Here is a 21,687-nt window from a genome sequence, read left to right as displayed (position 1 = left end):
CTTCAACTTAAAAAAGATCCTTTCTTTCTCTTAAAATTTTTATAACTAAAAGCTTCATTACATGTATTTACTATATAAAAGAGTAGGAACACTGGGAAATTATCTTTCACTTAAACATAACTAACCCAATTAAAGGATACTTACAGTGCATGTTTTTGTCTTCCTTCTCTTACAGCTTGAATATAGTATACCAAATTATCGAAAAAAAGCTTCATCATGTTCAGTTCTTTTTCTGCCCACCTGGACCGAATGAAAGAAAAAAAACAACTTTAAAGGCATAGGGTAGGAGAATAAATTATTCTAGAATGGAAAAAATATGTATCTACAGAATTTTTAAATTATCAAACTTACAAGTTCTTTTTATATTTGAATTGTGAAAAGATGTGAAGCAAAGTCTGTTTGCTGATTACCTGAAGATTTACTAAGAGGATCAGGGATAACGATTTTCCAATTTTAACATGTGGGCCATAAGATTTTAAGAAATAATATGTACCAAATGTTGTGTGCTGCTGCACATAACAGATTCACAATAAGTGGAAGTTTTTATTATTTTGATGCCAACTAACCATAGGAGCTCAGAGTTCTTTTAATGATAAGATTTAGGATACCAATTTCATGTTGGAAACCCTGTGATTTGTCATTAACTGAGCTTATTTATTATTTAAAGAACAAGCTAAAAGGCTTTTAACTCAATATACTTAGGTTTAGGCACTTGGTAAGTAACTGAATATTCAGTTTGTCACTTCTGTAAGAATGCTACCTTTTGTTACTCCTTAACATGAAGCTCTTCAAACGGCTACAATATATCACCAACTTGCCCAAGCGAATCCCTTTAATACTGTACAATTTTATAATTCAGCCATTTAAACACTATGGGAAAGTCAATGAAATAGGACTCATGCTATTCTTGTACTTGAAAGATACTAAAAGCTTTCCTCCATCCCTCTGTTTAGCATCTCAAGGACCTTCCTTGCATTCACAAAGAAAATGGTCACTGAAGTCATATTGTTATTACTGTGTTTCCCCGAAAAGAAGACCTAGCCGGACAATCAGCTCTAATGCATCTTTTGAAGCAAAAATTAATATAAGACCCAGTATAATATTATATTCATTACAGTGTATTGTATTGACCCAGTCTTATTTTACTATAAGACCAGTTTGTATTATTAATTTTTGTTCCAAAGACACATTAGAGCTCATTGTCCGGCTAGGTCTTATTTCGGGGAAACAGGGTATTAAACAAAAAGAGACTTTCTAAAATGCTTTTAAAAGAATACAGGTTCAGGTTAAACAGATCCCCTTTAAAAGAGCAGTAAATAAGCAAGGGCTATAACTCAGAAGAACTAACTTCATCCTATTTAGAAATATAATGTAGCTTTCCAAGAATTTTTAATATGGTATTCATTTTGAAAGCAAGCAAATTCATTTTGAAAGCAAGCTCTTACAATCTAATCTTAGATTTGAGAAGAAATTAGGTAGAAATCCATCTTACTTGACCAAACAAATTAATCCTTCAACAGGTATAATTTTTCCTAAACTTTAAATGTATCTGAAATCTTTCCAAAAGTCTATTTTGAATAAAATAACACATTCGTATAATGAAGTACTTGTGATAGCCAACTTTCTCTAGAATATTACCAAAAACTGGATCAATTTCACAGAGTACTATCCTTGAAAGAATTCTTTAATGTTCATTAAGCATAAGTTCTCTATAAAGGAGTAGTAGGCTCGTGTCAAGGATAACACTAATGGGATACAATGTCTACAACCAATTCCGAGTACCAAGCAACATTAAAGGCATCCTAGAGTGTTTATTTTAGTGTGGATCTTCTTCAGGAGTTCTTTGCTATAGCCAGATATACTAAAAATCTTCATCCTAAAATTAGAGCATTAATTGCTATTTTTCTCAAACTACAAAGAATACAAAAGTCAGATTTTCCTATTGATGGGGATCTGATGGGGATATAATTTCCATGGGCTAAGTGGAAGAGAGCACTCTGAGAAATCTAAGAAAACATTTGAACTCACGAAACTCAAATTTTCCTGGTACAGAATAGAAACCATTAAGTAAGTTATTCAAAATCTTGTTTGATAACTATGATTTGGAAAAAATCTTTTAAATGTATTACTTCTTTTGTTTACTTACATTGTAATCCAATGTGTATCATAACTGCTCCCAAACTGCTGAAAAGTACCAAACAGTTTTGGAAGAAGCCGAAGTGAAATTACTACTGATCTGAAACAGCAAAAACAGGTATTTATAGAATCAAATAATTTGAACCAATATCAGTAATTTTAGCTTTCTACAGAAATTCAGCTTTTAAAAACCTTAAATGCATAAGGACTTAATGAACTTTACATATAAGTATCTTACACAAATATTAAATATTTTTCCTAAAGTATAAACGTATTTTATATTGGGGCAAGAAATCAAGTGTTAAAATTCCAACCCAAGACTTTTAAAGTAAAATACACTACAAATATCTGAATATAAAAGCAAGTGAAGAGCATTTAAAGGTAATTTTTTATTCATGAAAGTACATATCAACAAATCAGAATTTAATCCAGGAAAATAGGAAGCAGCAACTTAGGTAAATTATCTAGAGCAGGCTTTCTCAAAGATTAAAGTGCACTTGATTCAACTCAGGGAATTTTGTTAAAAACGCAAATTCTCATTGAGTAGGTCTGAGGTAGGTTCAGAAATTGTGCATTTCGATAACTGCTGCTTTGAGGACCACCTTCTGAGCAGCAATACTACAGGGAACATTTTTTTCAAACTATACAAACTTGTCATTTTCTCCCTAATTCTCATTTAATATGATCTACATCCAAGCTGAAAAATCACTACATTAGGAGCCATGTTAATAATGAAAGCACACCACATATAAAGGATCATAAAAGGGATAGGAAATCACTCAAATTCAAGAAGATCCCAGTATGCCTATCTTCTAAAAGGAATGGGGGACGGGAGATATTGACAGAAGTCTGAATATGCACGGATGTTGGCTTCATGAGCCTTGAAAAGACAAACTCTAATGAGACACTGAATTTTTTTGTTTTTAAGCTCAGGAGCCAGTATAGCTTCTTGAAAGAATTTTTTTTTTCAAGTGGGCACCCTATACACAAGCATATTATACAAATAAGTCCACCAAAATGCCTACTCTTTGAGAGGGTATCAGGATATCAGAATACTGGGTTGAGTGCAAAGAAAACAGTGGTAAATACTGAGTAGCAGAAACTAAAGAAAACTATTTCTGAATGAAATCCAAAGTACTTAAATTGGACATACTGCCCTGTGTGGTATGTCCCCATTCCTATCAGTTTAACTTAATTTTCTTCCAATCTTTCTCTTTGATACCCCTTCAATATACACAGGCACATTCCTGCCTCAGGGCCTTTGCTATTGCCTCTACTTGGAAATGCTCTTTACCTAAGTATATCTATCTGTAGGATTTCTTCCCTCATTTTATTCTTGTTTTCTCAACTGTCAACAGAAAGGATGACCATGACAACTCTGTATTAAGTAACACCCTTCCATTGCCCCAAAAACCTCTTTATTCCTTGATTCATTCCCAATTTTTCTTCATTCATGAAAGTACATGTTAACAAATCATGGTGCTTATGAGAATATTCATTTATTTAATGTGCCTATCATTAAAATATGCTCAACGAGAGTAAAAAACTGTCTTATTAAAAATTCCAGCATATGGTGTACACTGAAAATTTTCTTGCTTAAGTAATGAACCAGCAAAAACTTAAGCAAGGCAAGGTTTTCAAGGAAGAAGGATGAATTTTATGAAATGCTCCATAACAGTCATGAAGAATGAGGACAAAAAAATAATACCACCAGATGACAATAGAAACAGCATGTTAGTACACAGAATGTTAGAGGATCAAAACTACATTGGTACGGGGCCGACCTAGTGGCTCAGGTGGTTAGAGCTCCATGCTCCTAACTCCGAAGGCTGCCAGTTCGATTCCCACGTGGGCCAGTGGGCTCTCAACTACAAGGTTGCCAGTTCAATTCCTTGAGTCCCACAAGGGGTAGTGGGCTCTGCCCCCTGCAACTAGCAACGGCAACTGGACTTGGAGCTGAGCTGTGCCCTCCACAACTAAGACTGAAAAGGACAACTTGAAGATGAATGGCACCCTCCACAACTAAGATTGAAAGGACAACAACTTGACTTGGAAAAAAGGCCTGAAAAAAAAAATTAAATTTAATTTAAAAAAAGAAAAAAGAAAGGAAAAAGGCCTGGAAGTACACACTGTTCCCCAATAAAGTCCTGTTCCCCTTCCCCAATAAAAAAAAAAAAAAAAATCTAAAAAAAACAACAACAAAAACAAAATGCATCTATGAAATCCATCAAAAAAAAAAAAAACTACATTGGTACGTATACATTAAGGACTGCATAGTGAAGCAATGAAGATAGTAAGTGCCTGTAGTAAGTGCCTGATATCCAGTCAATGCAATGTAAATATTCTTTAAATATTTAAAAACATTAATATTTTAAAGTATATTTTAAAATATTCTTCAGCAAGGCACAGTAATGGTGTTTTGGGAAAACAGACCACGGAGGATCAGGGGGAATTATAGATTCTCTAAAATTCTTTGTCAAAATTTCAGAAACATTAGTAGAGTTTTTCCTAAAAATCAAGACATAAAAAACTAGAACAGATATATATAAATTTAACCTAAAGCTTTACAAGCATAAAATCAGTAAGATATATCACAAAGAAAAAAGATAATAGAAAAATTTCATCTAAAATCATAAAAGCATCTTCAAAACTGTTTGCCTAGTGTGATTTCAACAATGGTTTTAAAATACAAAGAAAAAAAGACTAGAAAAGTGCCATTTCTTATTTCCTTTAAGAAAAAACTATGGCAAGTCTTATAGTATGCAATAGTTGTATATTTTCTGAAAATCTCATTAATTTGTCTTTTTTGCAGTCAATGGTGTTAAGCATCTAGATGATTTAAATACACTCTCCAAATTTCCTATAATAAACATGTTTTAATTTTGTAAAATATAATGTGGAAGCAAGCATATGATGATTGACATTAGAGAATAAGAAGTTAGGCGTTGAATAGATATTGGCTGAGTGGATAATGGTGTGGTTCATGTAAAAGAATAACCAAAAACAGTAATGTAGAAATGGGACTCATCTTCCCTCTACTCCTATCTTAAGAAGAATGCTTTACTATTTATAATACAAGCACTAAATTATCAAGGAATGATTACATATTAGATGACTGAAACATTTTTTAAAGTTTTTCCTAAGATTAGAAAAATTCCAAATTTTCCCCTTTAAAAAATCTCAAACACAGAAGTCACATACTTTGTTATAAATTTAAGAATACGTTATGATAACCAAATCCAGATTCAAAGTGATCCCAAAACACTAGAATATTTTATTTAAACTGATCAACTTAAAAGTAAAAATGATATAAAGTACATACTGATTACAGATCGAAAATTAATAACATACAAAATGGAGAAGTTAATTTATTTGCTCGGTGACAATAATTTATATTTCAGTGTTGAAGTTTTAATTGCTGATATGCTTACAAAACTCAATGTAAAAAAGAATTATTACATTCAAACTTACACTTTACAAATTCTTCCAAGAGTGAAATTTTCAAATACCAAAACACACAATTCTAGGCAACAATATGTTTAGGAGAAAAAGGTTCAATGATCCAAAGTAGCAAGATATTAATTTAAGACTCAAGAAAAATGCTATTACCCTAAATTGCCCTAGTTCTTTGCTTCATTCTAAGAGTTTTTGTGGTAACCAGAAGCTTATTAGTAGGCAATAGTGTGGTATTCCTGTAAGAATTACGAATGCAACTTTATGTTGCCCTAGAAGAATGGACATGCTTGTTGATGGTCTTCACAGTTACAGTCATGTTTGGATAACATTTTCCTAATCCTGGACTCCATATTTTAAGAAGACAGATATCTTCTACAAAATGCTATTGTCATTATAAATTATAATATATATCAAAAGTTGACATGCAATCTTGAATATAATAGTCTTTATGGGGGGAAAACAAAAAAATGAATGGTATACCATTCATTTTTTACTAATCTGAACCTTTATTAATGTAAACAGGATCCTTGACACATGCAATCATTTTATTCAAGAAATCTTTTGGACACAAAGGCAAAAAATTTGAACTCATGAGTTCGAAGTACCTACAGTGGATCAATGGCAAAAAAATAGCACGTTGGACAGATTCCAAGTTGGATTGTTAATTCAATTCTTGGGAGGCCACAGAATTTCAGAGATGCCTAGGCACCAGATGTGGACCTGCCTTCTAGTAAACATAAACACCAAAAGGACTGATTACAACCAAACTCCTACACTTCTACTCTACACTGGACAGCAATCTTATCTCACTCATCTTTGATACCAAACATCAAGCTGAAAAGCAATGGACTTTTCAAGCTGGGACCTACTTTCTGCCCTGTGTTCTTTACTTTAGGACAACATTCTACAGGACAGACTACTACATGTGTCTGTGTGTAACTTGAAACTTCCTGCATTGCTGAAATGTTATTATGTGCCTTATAAAACAATCTGCCTACAGATAAATGTACTCAAGGCACATGTTACACATCATGAGAGAGAGAGATTACACAGGCATTTTTGAAAGGTGTTTACAGTGGTTCCGTATAAATGGTAGACTTACGGGTGATTTATGGTAGACTATAATTTTCTTTTTCTGATCTCTATGCTTCCTGAGAAGTAACAGCCGGTATTACTGTTCAAAAAAAGCTAAGTTCATTTCATATAATAAACTGGAACATGACCACAGAAAAGCAAAAACAAAAATGCCAACAGGTCTATAAACCATGGCAAGTGAGAAACTGGAAAGAAAATAAAAAGGTTACCATAGAGAAAATAAAAAGAAACATAAAGCCTTCCTTAAGTACATACAAAATTGGCATCATCAAGACATAGACCACTGTGGTTTTCTTGTCCAATGTTAAGAAAGTGCTAAATGAGTTAAGGTTGCACTGGCCCATCTGTTTCAAAAAAAAAGGAAGAGTTTTCCTACTAATATTAGCACTTTTGCAACTTTCTTACTATGATGGTAAACTAAGGCGGAAGGTTTGGAAAAAGGATTTCTCAAACTCTGACATTCTGGACCAGATAATTCTTTGTTGGGGGGGGCTGTCCTCTGCATTAAACGATGTTTAATAGCATCCCTGGCTTGTAACATTTCCGATCCCAGTTGTTAGTGTAACAATCAGAAGCATCTCCAGACATTGACATTGTCTGGGGAGGTGGGGAGGAACCACCCTCATTGAAAAACACTGGTTTATCAGGAGACCCAGACTAATGATGTTTAAAATATGTTCAAAATTAATTTTTTTTTTCAATTTTCAATGATAACGTCAGTAAGTTCAGCTGGTATACACTGGATATATTGCATATTTCATAGGCTGAAAAAAATGCCACTATGCTCTAAGTATTTTCATATATGACTAATGTCTTTTGTAGTAAGATTAGCATAATAACAGCAATCCTCTGAGGAGTAAAGTTTGAGGGCAAAATTAATTTCAACATAATAGTTATGTTTACTAGCTAGTCAGTAAATCACTTAGTAACTGATTAGGGTACAGGGATTACCCCAAATGAAAAATGCTCCATCTTTAAATAATTTGGGGGTCGACAAATTCAAGCTTAATAAAAAAAATTAAGACTGACAATTTTCACTCCTACTAAGATTTTTCTTTCATATACAGATTTTTCCTACTGTCCGTTTTAAGTTTAAGTTTTCCTACTGTCCCTTATAAGAGAAATAAACTATGTTCATGGTGGAAAAACTGGAAAACAGAAAAGTCAAAAGAAAAAAAAAAACTCAATCCTACCATAAATAACCATTTTACAGTCTCACATGTTACTTGCAATCTTTTGAATAGATGGACGTTGAGTACATACCCATATCATTATATAATCGTTGATAACATGGTATTTCATCTTTCACATGGTTTTTTTAATGAAGTATAATATACATGCAAGAACATATATAAATCTAAGTGACAGTTCAAAATATTTGGAGCTAAACATACCTGTGCAACCGGCACTCCCGTCAAGAACTAAATCTTATTGACACACCTAAGCCTCCCTCGTGCGCCTTTCCAGTCATGAACAACCCAAGAGTAACCATTATCCCGACTACTAAGGTTTCCTGTTTTTAAACATTCTAAAACTGGAGTAATATAGATTTAGCTTCTCTCACTCAACATTATGTTTGTGAGATTCAGCCATACTATTCTGTGCAGTTGCAGTTCATTTACTGTTATTGCTATACATTATTTCATTCAACAGTCCGAAATTTGATTTTCCTTCCTACTCTTTTCAGACATTAGGATACCTATACAAAGAATATTTAGTCATTTTGAATAGGGCTATTATGAACATTCTTGAGTGTGTCTTCTGGTAACCATCTTGATGTATTTCTTTAGAGCCCACATTTAGCAATGGAATTGCTGGGCCAGAGATATGCAGATGCACATATGAGAAACATAAATTGATATAACCACTTTAAAAAAATGTTCGGTGGTGTCATGAAACTTTTTAAAAGACATTATTTTAAAATTAATTGCTATAATACCTATGTAAACAATGAAACATCATCCAGCATAAAAGCATTCCTTTTAAACAATATATGCCAGAGAGGCAACTGATCCACTAACAGAGGTTTATTAGGATTTTCCCATACCGGCATTAACAAGCAATTTTTTTCATTGTGATTGTTCAAATTACAGCCCTTTAAAAACCAAAAATAGAAAATATTGCACATATTTTTTCATTCAATTAGGTAAAAAAATATATATATATTTTGAAGCACTTAAGTATTCAGTAAAATTAGACATTTATATCAGGTGTGAGCAAAGATAAACTGAAAACATTAATATAAATAACATATTCAACTAATACTTGAATTCACTGTGCCAGAGAATGAAACATTATCAAAGCATTGTAAGACAAGGAAAACCTAAAATTGTACAATGAAACAGAAATGAAAAAATCAAGAAACTTGTAACCATGAGACCCGATAAGACTATAAATACGATAGAATTCAAACTAGAGAAATAACACTAGCCTAATTCTTTATACACTACATAAGTTAAGACACAAATGATCCATCCAGATGAAAGAACAATGAATGCCATTATTAAAATGTTTATATTTCAGCTTAAGTTTAACTGATCTCATTTAGCTTCCTTTATAGATAATATGAAACAGGTCAAGTACATTTAACTGTAATTTGAACAGAGAGTAATCACCACTATGTTCTCAGAATCAAAAAGAGAATACGTATTATTATTATTCGTTTCTGTCGTAGGGGATCTAATCAAGTGCCAAGGGGGCCCGCCCGGTGACTCAGGCGGTTAGAGCTCCATGCTCCTAACTCCAAAGGATGCCGGTTCGATTCCAACATGGGCCAGTGAGCTCTCAACCACAAGGTTGCCAGTTCAATTCCTGAAGTCCCGCAAGGGATGTTGGGCAGTGCCCCCTGCAACTAAGATTGAACACAGCACCTTGAGCTGAGCTGCCTCCCGGATGGCTCAGTTGGTTGGAGAGCGTCCTCTCAACCACAAGGTTGCGGGTTTCAACTCCTGCAAGGGATGGTGGGCTGTGCCCCTTGCAACTAGCAACGGCAACTAGACCTGGAGCTGAGCTGCGCCCTCCACAACTAAGACTGAAAGGACAACAACTTGAAGCTGACCGGCACCCTCCACAACTAAGATCAAAAGGACAACAACTTGACTTGGAAAAAAGTCCTGGAAGTACACGCTGTTCCCCAATAAAAGTCCTATTCCCCTTCCCCAATAAAACCTTTAAAAAAAAAAAAAAAGAGTGCCAAGAAAGTGCTGAAAATAAAAAGGCGACGTGATAAAATATGAACCCTGGGAGGGAAGTCTTTAAACCTAATATGAAAACCACAAGTATAATGAGAAAAGGATTGATAATAGTACATTAAATGCTATAAATTCATGACACCTAGGCAATACACAAAATAAACTTTTTATAAAAGTTTTTAAAATTCCTATTTACCTGTTGTTTCCTAAATTTTCAAGGCAACCTTCAATGAATCTCATTCGAATCTGTCTATCCGTAAACCAACATACTAAGGAACAGAGAAGTTTCTCTGCTTCATTTATTAATCCTTCAGAAAGATTAACCTACAAAAAATACATAAAGTTACTGTTTATCCTGATTGCATTATACTGTAATTCTTTTTAGTCTTTTGGCTCTAGTGAATAACTTACCGCATCATCATCTTGGACTATATCCCACAACAAAGTATTTCCTTTCTTGCAAACGTTATCCAAATTAATGTCTGTCACAGCATTACTGTTAAATTGATGTTTATGAACTGCAGGTCCTGAGGGGGCAAAATATAACACACTATAGAGGAACACAGCTGACTCAAATGTTAAGTGAATTATAGCATTCACAAAGTAAACAAATCAAAAGTATACTAAATCTCTTCTTACATCAAAAAAAAAATACAAGATTAGCACAATAGTTGCTTTAAGAATGGCAAAGAATATTGTTTAAAGTTTGATAAGACTAAAGTGAAAAATGTTTTTTTCAGTCTCTTCACTATTTCTAATTAATTGATTAATGTTTTTCAAATGTCAAGAGAACTGTATATAAATATCTAAAACCCAAAATAAGCATAAAGAAGACAATTTATGTGAAATAAGTCTATAGTTAAGAAACATTCCTCTAAATGACCTTCTGGATAGTCACTGATATTCCTACATTTTAAAAAAGTGTTTTAATTGAACTGGAGATTATTTACCCAAAACATCCAATTAAATTCAAAGATTTTACTATAATTCAGACTTTCTGAGTACCGGGCTAAATAAATTAGTTCTGTTATATTAATAAGGAAAAACGCTTCTTTGTTTTTGTCTTTTTAAACCGCTTTACCATGAAATTTCCTTACTGGATTGTACATACACTGATTTCATTAAAATGAGAATCATGCAACCATCACTACAATACAATTTTAGAACACTTTCACCACCCAAAAGCATTCACCACCCAAAAGCATACCTAATTAATCCCTACCTCTATTCCCTAGCCCTACTCTGTTTTGCCATCCCCATAAATTACCCTTTTCTGGAAATTTCATGTTAAATGGGATCATACATTGTGTAGAGTCTTATGTTTGACTTTTTTTCACTTAGCAAAATGTTTTTTGAGGTTCATCCATGTTGAAGCATGTATTGGTAGTGTGTTCCTTTTAATTACAGAATAATATTCCACATGTGGAAATATTGCATTTTGTTTACATTCACCAGTTAGTGGACATTTGGATAGTTTCCAATTTTTGGCTAATGTGAATAAATGCTTCCCTAAACAGCTGTGTAATAAGTCGTTGTATGGACATATACTTTCTTTTCTCTTAGGTAAATACTTAGGAGTGGAATTATTGAGTCATAAGGTAAATGTACGTTTAACAGGAAGAAAGCACCAAATTTTTCTAACGTGGCTGTGCCATTTCATTCCCACCAGCAGTATATTACAGTAAGAGTTCCTGCTCCTCCGCACCCTCCCCAACACATTGCTCTGTAATTTTAACCATGTCATAATTATGCAATGGAATCTCTTGGTTATTTGCATTTTCCTAATAACTAATGATGTTGAGCTGCTTACTGCCATTTATGTACCTTCATTGGTGAAATAAATCATTTCCCATTTTTAATTAACATGTCTTAAAACTGAGTTGTAAAAGTTCTTATATATTCTAGATACAAGCCCTTTACTAGAAATAGAACTTGCAAATTATTTCTCCTAGTCTGTGGCTTGAAATTTTCGCTCTTTTATATTTTTGGTTTGTATTTACTTTTTAAAATTAATTTTATTAAAATATAATACACAAGATGCAGAACATTTCTATCACCCCAAAAAGTTTCCTTGTGACCTTTTATGATCAATCCCCACCTCCAAATCTCAGGTAACCATTGACCGGATTTCAACCACTATAAATTACTTTTAAATATTCTAGAACTGCACATACATTATATACAGTATGTATTCCTTTCTAGCTTCATTTGCTTAAAATTATGTTTTCTGATATTCATCCATGGTGTTGCATTTTATCAACAGTTTTTTCCTTTTTATTGATAAGTAGTATTTCACTCTGTCAATATACCACAATTTGTTTATCTACCAGTTAATTCCAGTTGAGGCTCTTATGAATGAAGCAAGTATAAACATTCATGTACACATCTTTTTGTGAGCATGTTTTCATTTCTCTTGGATAAATAATTAGAACAGGAATTACTGGGTCATATGGTAGGTACACGTTTCACTTTATAAGCAACTGACAAAACAGTTCCCCAAGTTGGTTATACTATTTTATACACTTCAACAGCAATGTATGAGAGTTCTAGTTGCTCTACATCCTTGGCATCGTTCATTATCATTAGGCCTTAATTTCACCCATTCCAGTAGCTGGGTAGTAGTATCATATTCTGGTTTTAATTTGCATTTTCCAGATGACTACAGATATTGAGCATTTTTTCGTATATTTATTGACCATTTCTATATCTTCTTTTATAATTAACTTTTCAAATCTTTTTCCCATTTCTAAATTGAATTGCTTGTCTTACCATGTTGGAAGTTCTTTAGAGTATTAAATACATAGTTAATACCACGTAGATTTGGAGAGCATTAATACATTTAATAATTTTGCTCAACTTCTAACTTCATATAGCATTAATAAAAAATATGTACAATACTGAATAAAAGAAAAAAAAATAAGAATAGAAGAATGGTCAAAATTTAATAATAATGGTGTCAAATTCAAATGATCTCAATCTTAACCTATTCATTTCTCAACAACCAAAATAACACAATTTAAAAAACTAGATAACCTTATCTAGATTATGTACAGGTATCAATAAGTTGTTGCCAAGGTCCACAAGCTGTGTCTCCAAGTCTTATCACGGATGACCTTTTAGAATAAATCTAATAGATCAGGTTTAGTTTGCAATATACGATATCCCAAAACCCACTTCCTAGACTAGCACGTGCTGATAATAGTTAACCAAGCAAGAGGTGGGGTACAGACTTCTAAATTGCCAATTCTAAAAATATTTTTTTCTCCCTTAATTTTTTCTTCCTTTTTTTCCTACTCTTCTTTTACTTTCTCTAAGCTCCATCCCTCCAAATCTGCTCATATCCTATTACTTTGTTAGACTTATTCAGTGCAATTAGAACCATCATTTTTTGAACATCTCATCATCCCAGCTGAAAGAAACACCTTGCCCTTTAGCAGTCACCCTTCCTATTTCACCCCAACTCTCCCTCACCCAAGCAACCACTAACCTATGCTCTGTCTCTACAACGTGCCTATTTTAAACATTTCATATAAATGGAATCATATAATATGTGATCCTGTGTAATCTCCTACTTTTAGATCCTAAGATTTCTGAATATAAAAATCTAAAAAAGCCGTGTATTTTCTAAAATACAAAGCTATAATATTTAGACATATTTTTATATTTCCTCTACTGGCTAAATATCTCTTGATGGAACTGCAGCTTTTATGTTCATGATGGAGTATTCATAATAATTGCATTCCCTTAGAAAGAAAACACTACCATATGAAAGTTACTTGGCAAAAACATTTAAGTATCATAACATTACCGTTTGATTTGTTTTAACAATATAAATTATTCCTGCTTTAAATAAAGTAATATATTTTACTTAATACAGAACCTTACCTTGACTAAGATGTTCATGGTAAATAGATGCTAAATTGGGAAGATGTTGTTGGAGATGAGATGTTAGCTCTGCATGTGAATTAATCTGAACTAGCTCCTCTTCACACCCAGATTCTTCGCCATCAAAATCAGCCATATTTTTTTCTGATTTTGCACTGACCTGGGAGCTACTACAACTGACATCATCTGCACTAAGCATATCATCGACCATATGCCTGTAACACAGAAGAGCACAAAGTAACTAATTACATGTTTAAACAGTTTGTGAAGAACGAAAAATATCTCTTGAAACATTTGGCACGTTACAACACACTTAAAAACAAAGTTACATTTGCTTTTACTAACAATACAGAATGTTGAAAGCTTTACAAAAACTAAAAAGCCCACAATATCAGAACTATATTATTAATTTTACAATATACCCACCTTATCTGGCCCATCAACACACTTCACTAAAACAACTTCAGAGAGAATAATTTCAGAGAAGACCAGAAACTTACTGTTACATAATTATTTTATAAACTCAAATCACAATGTGAACCTTAAAATTTGTTTACATTTATTCATATAACTACAAAATCAAATGAGGTAGCTACCAGGAAGATATTTCAATTTAAGGCTACAATCTAAATGTGGTTAATATTAATTAGGGGACTTTGAATTCCATAAACACCTATTAAGCACTCACTTCTAAAACATACCATACTGGGTACCCTAAAGATGTAAAGACAAAAGAATGAAAAACACATGAAGAAGAAAAGTTCAGGACTGACTCAAGAGATTTACTAGTAGTACCATTCGCAAAAATTATGGAAAAGTGGCAACATAAAAAATTAAATCAGGGGCGACCGGATGGCTCAGTTGGTTAGAGTGCAGAGCTCTCAACAACAGGGTTGCCGGTTCAATTCCCACATGGGATGGTGGGCTGCGCCCCCTGCAACTAAAGATAGAAAACGGGGACTGGTCTTAGAGCGGTGCTGCGCCCTCCACAACTACACTGAAGGACAACGACTTGGAGCTGACGGGCCCTGGACAAACACACTGGTCCCCAATATTCCCCAATAAAAATTTTTTTAAAAGAATTAAATCATTAGATCTTGTGGGGTAGGAGGTTGATGTGGATTAGAAGACTAAAAGAGATTTGCAATGTGATAAACTGAATATATTTCTCCTCAGTTTTATAAACTAATTGCTTTATCTTCAGTATAAGTTATCCTACGGAAAACTTTGAATGTGCTTATCTATGTCAGAACCTAAATTACTGGTTCTCAAACAGAGGTGATTTTGGTCCCTGGGAGGGACATCTACAATGTCTAGTGCCATTTTTAGTTATCCAAACTTAAGAGATGCTATCATTTAGGGATATAGGCTAGGGATGCTGCTAAACATTATGCAATACACAGGTCATTGTTCATATTGCTACAAATTAAAAACAAAATTATCTGGCCCAAAATGTCAATGCTGCCAAGGTTGAGAAACATTACCTTAAACTTGATAAGAATAAAAAGACCAAAAAAAAAAATAAAGTAGTTATATATATATGTAGTTCTCCCAACCATATTGAATTCTGAAAAGCCTGGCAAAGTGTCAAGTCTAAGAAAACTCATCCTGAAAAACCACATACTCATATTTCATCATCAATTCAAATATTACTACTTGTAATAAGAGCAACTACCATTTACTGAGCTCTTATTATATGCCAATCATATTAGCCTATGAAATTCTCATAATAAACTGAGATAGGTACTACTGTTTCTACTTTATAGATGAGAAAATGATGAAAAGAAAAATTAAGTACATAACACTAATCACTTACTATTAAATACTATAGGTGTATTTGTGACAGAATCACTTACTGTTAAATACTACAGGCATATTTCAGATAATCAAAAAGCTTTCTACTGAGGCTTTATCCTTATGAATATCCTAAAATGATGATGTGTGTAAAATCTCCCCCTTATGATCACACTTGAAAATTTCCAAAAGCAACCTTATACCTGCTTTTATTTATTCTTTTTTATTTTATTTTATTGGGGAATATTGGGAAACAGTGTGTTTCTCCAGGGCCCATCAGCTCCAAGTCATTATCCTTCAATCTAGTTGTGAAGGGCGCAGCTCAGCTCCAAGTCCAGTCCCCGTTTTCTATCTTTAGTTGCAGGGGGCGCAGCCCACCATCCTATGCAGGAATCGAACCAGAAACCTTGTTGTTCAGAGCTCGTGCTCTAACCAACTGAGCCATCCCGCCACCCCTATACCTGCTTTTAAGCAATTATTACAAGGAGCGAAGCTAGATCTGTGTTGATAGCCACTAGTCACAAGTGGTCACTACACATGTAAAAAGTGGCTGGTCTAAACTGAGATGTGGTATAAATATAAAATACACAGTGAATATTGAAGACTTAGTAAAAAAAAAAAATTAATTTTTATACTAATTACATGTGGAGATGTTTTAAATAACACTGCTTTAAATAAATTTTATAATTAAAATTAATCTCTCCTATTTCATTTTGCTTTTTAAAATGTGACCACTAGAAAATTAAAAGTTACATATTTGTGACATGCATTTATAGTTTACATTATATTCCTATTGGACAGCACCAATGCAGAATAGACTGCAACTAAATAAATACAGGCTATAATTACTTTCCTAAAGGAAATATAAGCTGTTTAGACTTACCCATCATGGTGATGATGATGGTGGTGATGGTGGTGGTGATGCTGTGGACCAATGAACTGCCGACAATTAAATAATTCATTCCCAATGGTCTCACCAAGAAAGTCCCCAGTGCGTGTAATACAAGATTCCTGAGATGCTTGTGCTATATGAGCAGCATTCATTTCCCCTGAAATATCATGTTCTGGATCTTCTGAGTGTGAACAGGCCTCTAGCATTCGTATTCGATTATCTACTGATGGCATTGACTCAGTGTTAAAAACCAGGTCCTTTCCTGTTCCATTGCTTGTTCCACTTCTTTCTGATGGGCCTTGGGATTCCCCTAAGCAAATGCCTGCTTGATTTTCTAACTTTCTGTTCCGAAGATCTGTACCACAACTGCTTTTAGGAGGATTATGACCATGATCATCATCTTCATCTTCTTCTTTAAGGGCTTCAATATCTGCAATGTCTTCTGACTGTACCTCACTGCCAGGGCTCCCAGCTGACTGGCTTGCATGGCTAGAATTCACCTCATTGCTAGATCCATCACTATGCCCACTACTGCTACCAGGACCACTGCTTCCATCTTCACCACTGTTGGCAGTTTCGTCAGAACTTCCCTGCATGGATTCCTGTATTTAGAAACAAATAGATCTAAATAAATATTTAAACTAGTAAGAAAAAGTAACTGACTTTATTTAACACGCTATTTTTCAAGAGGCTGCCACAGTCTTTGAAATATTCCTTTGAACAATACAAAATGGAATTAAAAGCTCAAAGAAAAGGACCTCAATAATACTACTTTACTTAAAAGAGAGATTATACCTGAGCATAGATCATGTTTATATTCCCAGTTCAAAGAATAAACATGGAAGAAACCCAAAAATCAATTTGGGTCGGGGGTGGCAGGGGAGGACATCTATTTTCATACCTCCGTGTCTGAAAGTCGCTGTTGCACATGTTTGGTTCTATTAATAAGTTGTTCATCCATTTCAATGTCACTGCCTCCACTTTGATGGGTATCACTGTTATCACTGCTTTGAGGACTAGCTGCAGGTGACCCTATATTAAATAGATTTTTTTGTTTTACTTCTAATGTGTATTAACATGGATCTGTCAGAATGATATAGTCCGTTGAATCTTTGATTTAACAAAGCTTTATGCCAAGTAGCTAAAATATGATCAGTAAATATATTAACATTTGCCAATTAATTCTACAGAGGACATACACAATTTCAATTAAGTCAAGATACTAATGGTTTCAACAAGAAGGCTAAGTAAGCTGGATAACTAGTTAAGGGTTTACATCTTCTGTTCAAAATGCACTTTATGACTCTGATATAAATATATAAAATTAATGAACTCTAATGATGATCAATACAAAAGTATAAGTCATCTTGCCATGCATTTCTAAGACTCAACTTACAAGGTGATGGAGCTGCTCTTCTGAGCTCTTCTTCTTCTGAAGAAAAAGGAAAAAACAGGAGGGAAATATTCTAAATGACTTAACTTCTTAGGGATAGCATATCAGTTGTTCTTATTACATAATCAGTAAGATACAGAAGGGAAATCTGCAAGTATGCAAGTCCCACCACCTGCAGCAGTAATTGTGGGTGCCTGCACAAAAAAGCCTAAGAAAAGAGTAGTATATGATGTCAGGAGACAAAAACTGGGGTAAAGTTGATAAAGTCTTAGAAAGTCCTGGAAAGCTATATACATGTAAAAGCACATATAAAAACACATGAAATGATAGCCAAAAAAGACGAGCTAACCCCAATTTATTAACTTTTTCATAAACACTGTAACACCCATCTCAAACTTATTTTGAAATTAAGGTTGACCTGAAATTACTTAGAAATTACTTCAAATTTGAGTTATAAACTTTGAGCAACTTACTTCAAAAAATACATTACACTTTACTAACCTTTCTTATTTCCAATGGGAAGATTTGTATTTAATAAAGATGCAAAAGAACTCTGTTTAGATAGCTGAGCCTTAGCTGCTAGTGCATTATTCCATAATGCTTTAATTAACATCGATGCCAAGTACAACGTCTTAAAAAAAAAAGAAAAGAAAGGTTGACATTACAGGTTTTAGGCAACATCATAACAAATTTAACATCCTTCTGCCTAACTGAAATGCTAACAGTAATAAACTACAAGTTAAACTATGTGAATCACCAATAAATTTTCACGTTAAAAAAATAACTAGCATTATGTTTTGAATGAATTACCTGTTCAGTATGAACACTTGGCTCAAGAGCTGAGACCAGATTAAGGAGATGTCTAAGTGGTACTGGATCCAAATTCTTGATGAGTGAAGGAAATAAGTCATGTATATACCGACTACAATGTTTCAACTACAAAATAAAGGTAGAGACAATAGTCAAAAATAATTACATTACATAAATAAACTGGTAGCAAAAAAGTTGTAAAGTTTTTTTTTAAATTAATTCATATAGTTTTAAAAGCCAAAAAAAAAAAAGTCAACGTGGCTGGTTCACTAATATTTTTTAATGTCAGTAAAGTTCTAATTACCAAATATCATAAATGGCAGTACACAAAATTATGAAAATATTCCACTTAAGCAGAACTTTATCTTATCTAAACAAATGACAAGCTTAATTTTCTAACCATAAGAGGAAGGCTGCAATAAATACAGTTTCTGAAATCTAAGTATAAAGAAGATTCCAATTAAATGTATGTACATATCATTAATATAAAAACAAATTAAATAAATTAAAATGTTAGCAATTACAATTAAAATAAATTACAATTAAGAGAAAAACCAATTAAGTACTGTTTCAGTAAAAGTATATTTATAAAAATATGACTAAATATTACAATGTTATGTAAATTAATCTTTACAACCATAAAGCTGCTAACTGTTAAATCAAGATACAGCAACAAATATGACGAGGTCAGTAACTCTCAATTAGAGAGCTCCAAACAGTTAAAAGTTGAGATATCCTACTTATATTCAATACATAGAAGTCTGTAAGGAGGGTAGATTATTCTAAAACTTTAAATTTTATATTTTCAGGTGTAAATCAAACGAACTCTCTTTTACTGCTTCCCTTATCAAGGTAAATATACACAACTTAATTTTGAAAGAGGTGAAATAAAAGGAATAAAATAACATTAAAGAAATCCCTCTATATTGGGGCAACTTCTTACAAACTGTATTATTTACTTAAACATTATTATTTAAATCAACACCACTAATTATCCACTAAAGAACTGCAGCATTTCCAAAAATATTTGATTTCAAGAAGAAATAAATCGATTATAAGTATACCATTGTAATAGGTCATAATCTAAGCATGTTAATTTTAATATAGTATTAACATTATAATTAGACTATACAGTTTGTATTTGCTTTCTGCCAGCAAGTAATCAATAGATTATACTTTTCCTAATTAAAATGTGATAAAAACATAGTATATGATAAATTTCTGACTTGCTGCCAATTTAATCAATAATAAAATAGGATTTCCGTAATAGGTTTAATTTTCATAATGAAATACCTTATTGGTTATCTTTGAAGTTAATTATGTATTCCTGTCACTGAGGCAAAAAAAACATGATGCTATTTTAGAGGTGTACATTATGAAAGCAAATTCAAAAACTAGTACAGAAAAAAATATTAAGATTGCATGGCTTGAGCTCCTGGTAAAGATGACAATATAAAGCTAGTTCACAGATGATTCTTCACTGATCAAAAAGAAGAGAGAGGAAAAGAATGTCAGGGAAAATGGCAGAGTAGGAACTGCCAGGAATCCGTATGTGTACCTATACAACAATTGTAATGGCAGAAACTATGTAATGTAACTATTCTGAAACTCTGGAGTCAATGTGAACTCTTGTACTTCCAAGGAAAAGTAGCTGGTAAATTGCAGTTACTATCAGCCAATTCCAGCCCTCAGTGTGATAGCGCAGTCACAGATTCCCTACTCCCTGACCTTGGCAGGCAGGCAGCTGTGAGAACAGCAATATGTGATTCTGGCGCAGTTTGCTGGAGTGAGAATGAGCAATGATAATGTCCTCCAAATAACAAATTTCTATGTTCTGACTGCAGACTGCTACATGTCATTGGTAAGGTGCAGGCACAGAGGCTGGCTGCTAGAGTGACTACCAGGAGATTTTAAGTTTTATTGAACTATTTATGTAGGGGAAATTAGGAAGGCACTGCACATTCCAAAGGAAAGACACAGGCTCAGAAAAGACCTGAGAAGATCATAAGCCTTCACATTAGGCTTAACACAGAAACACCTTAAAACAATCAAAAAAAGAGCAAACTCTAAGGAAGAGGGACAATCTCGTTTCCAGAGTTACCACATTACAAAACTAAAATGTCCGTTTTCAACAACAAAACAAACAAACTCCGTAAGATGTAAAAAGAAATATGAATGTATGGCCTATTCAAATGAATAAATCAACAGAAATGTACTGAAATAAAGCCACCCATTGAACTTACTAGACAAAGATCTTAAAAACCGATCTAAGGATGTTAAAGACAAAGGAAGAAAAGGACAAAGACAGAAAAACAATCCCTGAATAAAATCAGAATACCATTAAAGGCAGAAATTATAAAAAGGAGCCATAAAGAAATTAGAAAGCTGAAAAGTAAAATAATTGCAATGAAAAATACACTAGAGGGTTCAAAGGCAGATGTGAACAAGCAAACCTGAAAATAGGACAACTGAAATTATTGATTCTAAGGAACAGAAAGAAAAAAGAATGAAGTGAACAGAGTCTAAGGGACCTGTGTGACACCACCAATCCTACAAATGTATTCATTGTAAGATTCCCAGAAAAAGAGAAAGAAACACAAAGTATATTTGAAGAAATAGCAGAAAATGCCCCAATTTGATGGAAGACATGAATCTAAAAATCCAAGAAGTTTAACAAATTCCAAGTAGGATAAACTCAGAGATCTACACCAAGACATATTATACTCAAACTGTCAAAAGCCAAATACAATGAAATAATCCTGAAAGCAGCAACAGATATGTAACTCACCAGATACATATACTCAGTAAGATTATCAATCAATTTCTAATCAGAAATCTTGGAAGACAGGGGAAGTGGGTTGATATATTCAAAGGGTTAAAAAAAATTTTCAACTGAGAATTCTATAATTGGCAAAATGTAATTAAAAAAAAGAGGGAGGACACATCCCCAGATAAACAGAAGCTGAAGTAGTTCACTACAACTAGACCTGCCATGCAAGAAATGCTAAAAGAAGTCCTTCAGAATGAAATAAAAG

General features: G+C 33.3%; 1 protein-coding gene across 5 annotated transcripts in view; it reads right to left on the bottom strand.

Moving 5' to 3' along the window:
- The window catches only part of USP34 (ubiquitin specific peptidase 34), a 214,361-nt gene that overhangs the window by 115,280 nt on the left and 77,394 nt on the right, over positions 1-21,687 (bottom strand). For 3 of the 5 annotated variants that reach the window (XM_081069152.1, XM_081069155.1, XM_081069156.1), the window contains exons 11-20: positions 18,653-18,778; positions 18,344-18,473; positions 17,846-17,881; positions 17,351-17,481; positions 16,441-17,051; positions 13,764-13,978; positions 10,290-10,405; positions 10,075-10,202; positions 2,147-2,236; positions 145-240 (exon numbers count right to left, since the gene is read on the bottom strand). In XM_081069152.1, coding sequence (XP_080925278.1) covers positions 145-240; positions 2,147-2,236; positions 10,075-10,202; positions 10,290-10,405; positions 13,764-13,978; positions 16,441-17,051; positions 17,351-17,481; positions 17,846-17,881; positions 18,344-18,473; positions 18,653-18,778 — 1,679 coding nt within the window. The remainder of the gene's footprint in view (positions 1-144; positions 241-2,146; positions 2,237-10,074; positions 10,203-10,289; positions 10,406-13,763; positions 13,979-16,440; positions 17,052-17,350; positions 17,482-17,845; positions 17,882-18,343; positions 18,474-18,652; positions 18,779-21,687) is intronic. The other 2 variants (XM_081069153.1, XM_081069154.1) reach the window with 2 other exon arrangements.

The sequence above is a fragment of the Rhinolophus hipposideros genome, assembly GCF_964194185.1.
Source record: "Rhinolophus hipposideros genome assembly, chromosome: 12".
Classification (NCBI taxonomy): Eukaryota; Metazoa; Chordata; class Mammalia; order Chiroptera; family Rhinolophidae; genus Rhinolophus; species Rhinolophus hipposideros.
Note: the sequence above shows the minus strand (reverse complement) of the source record. Positions and strands in the feature narration are given on the sequence as shown.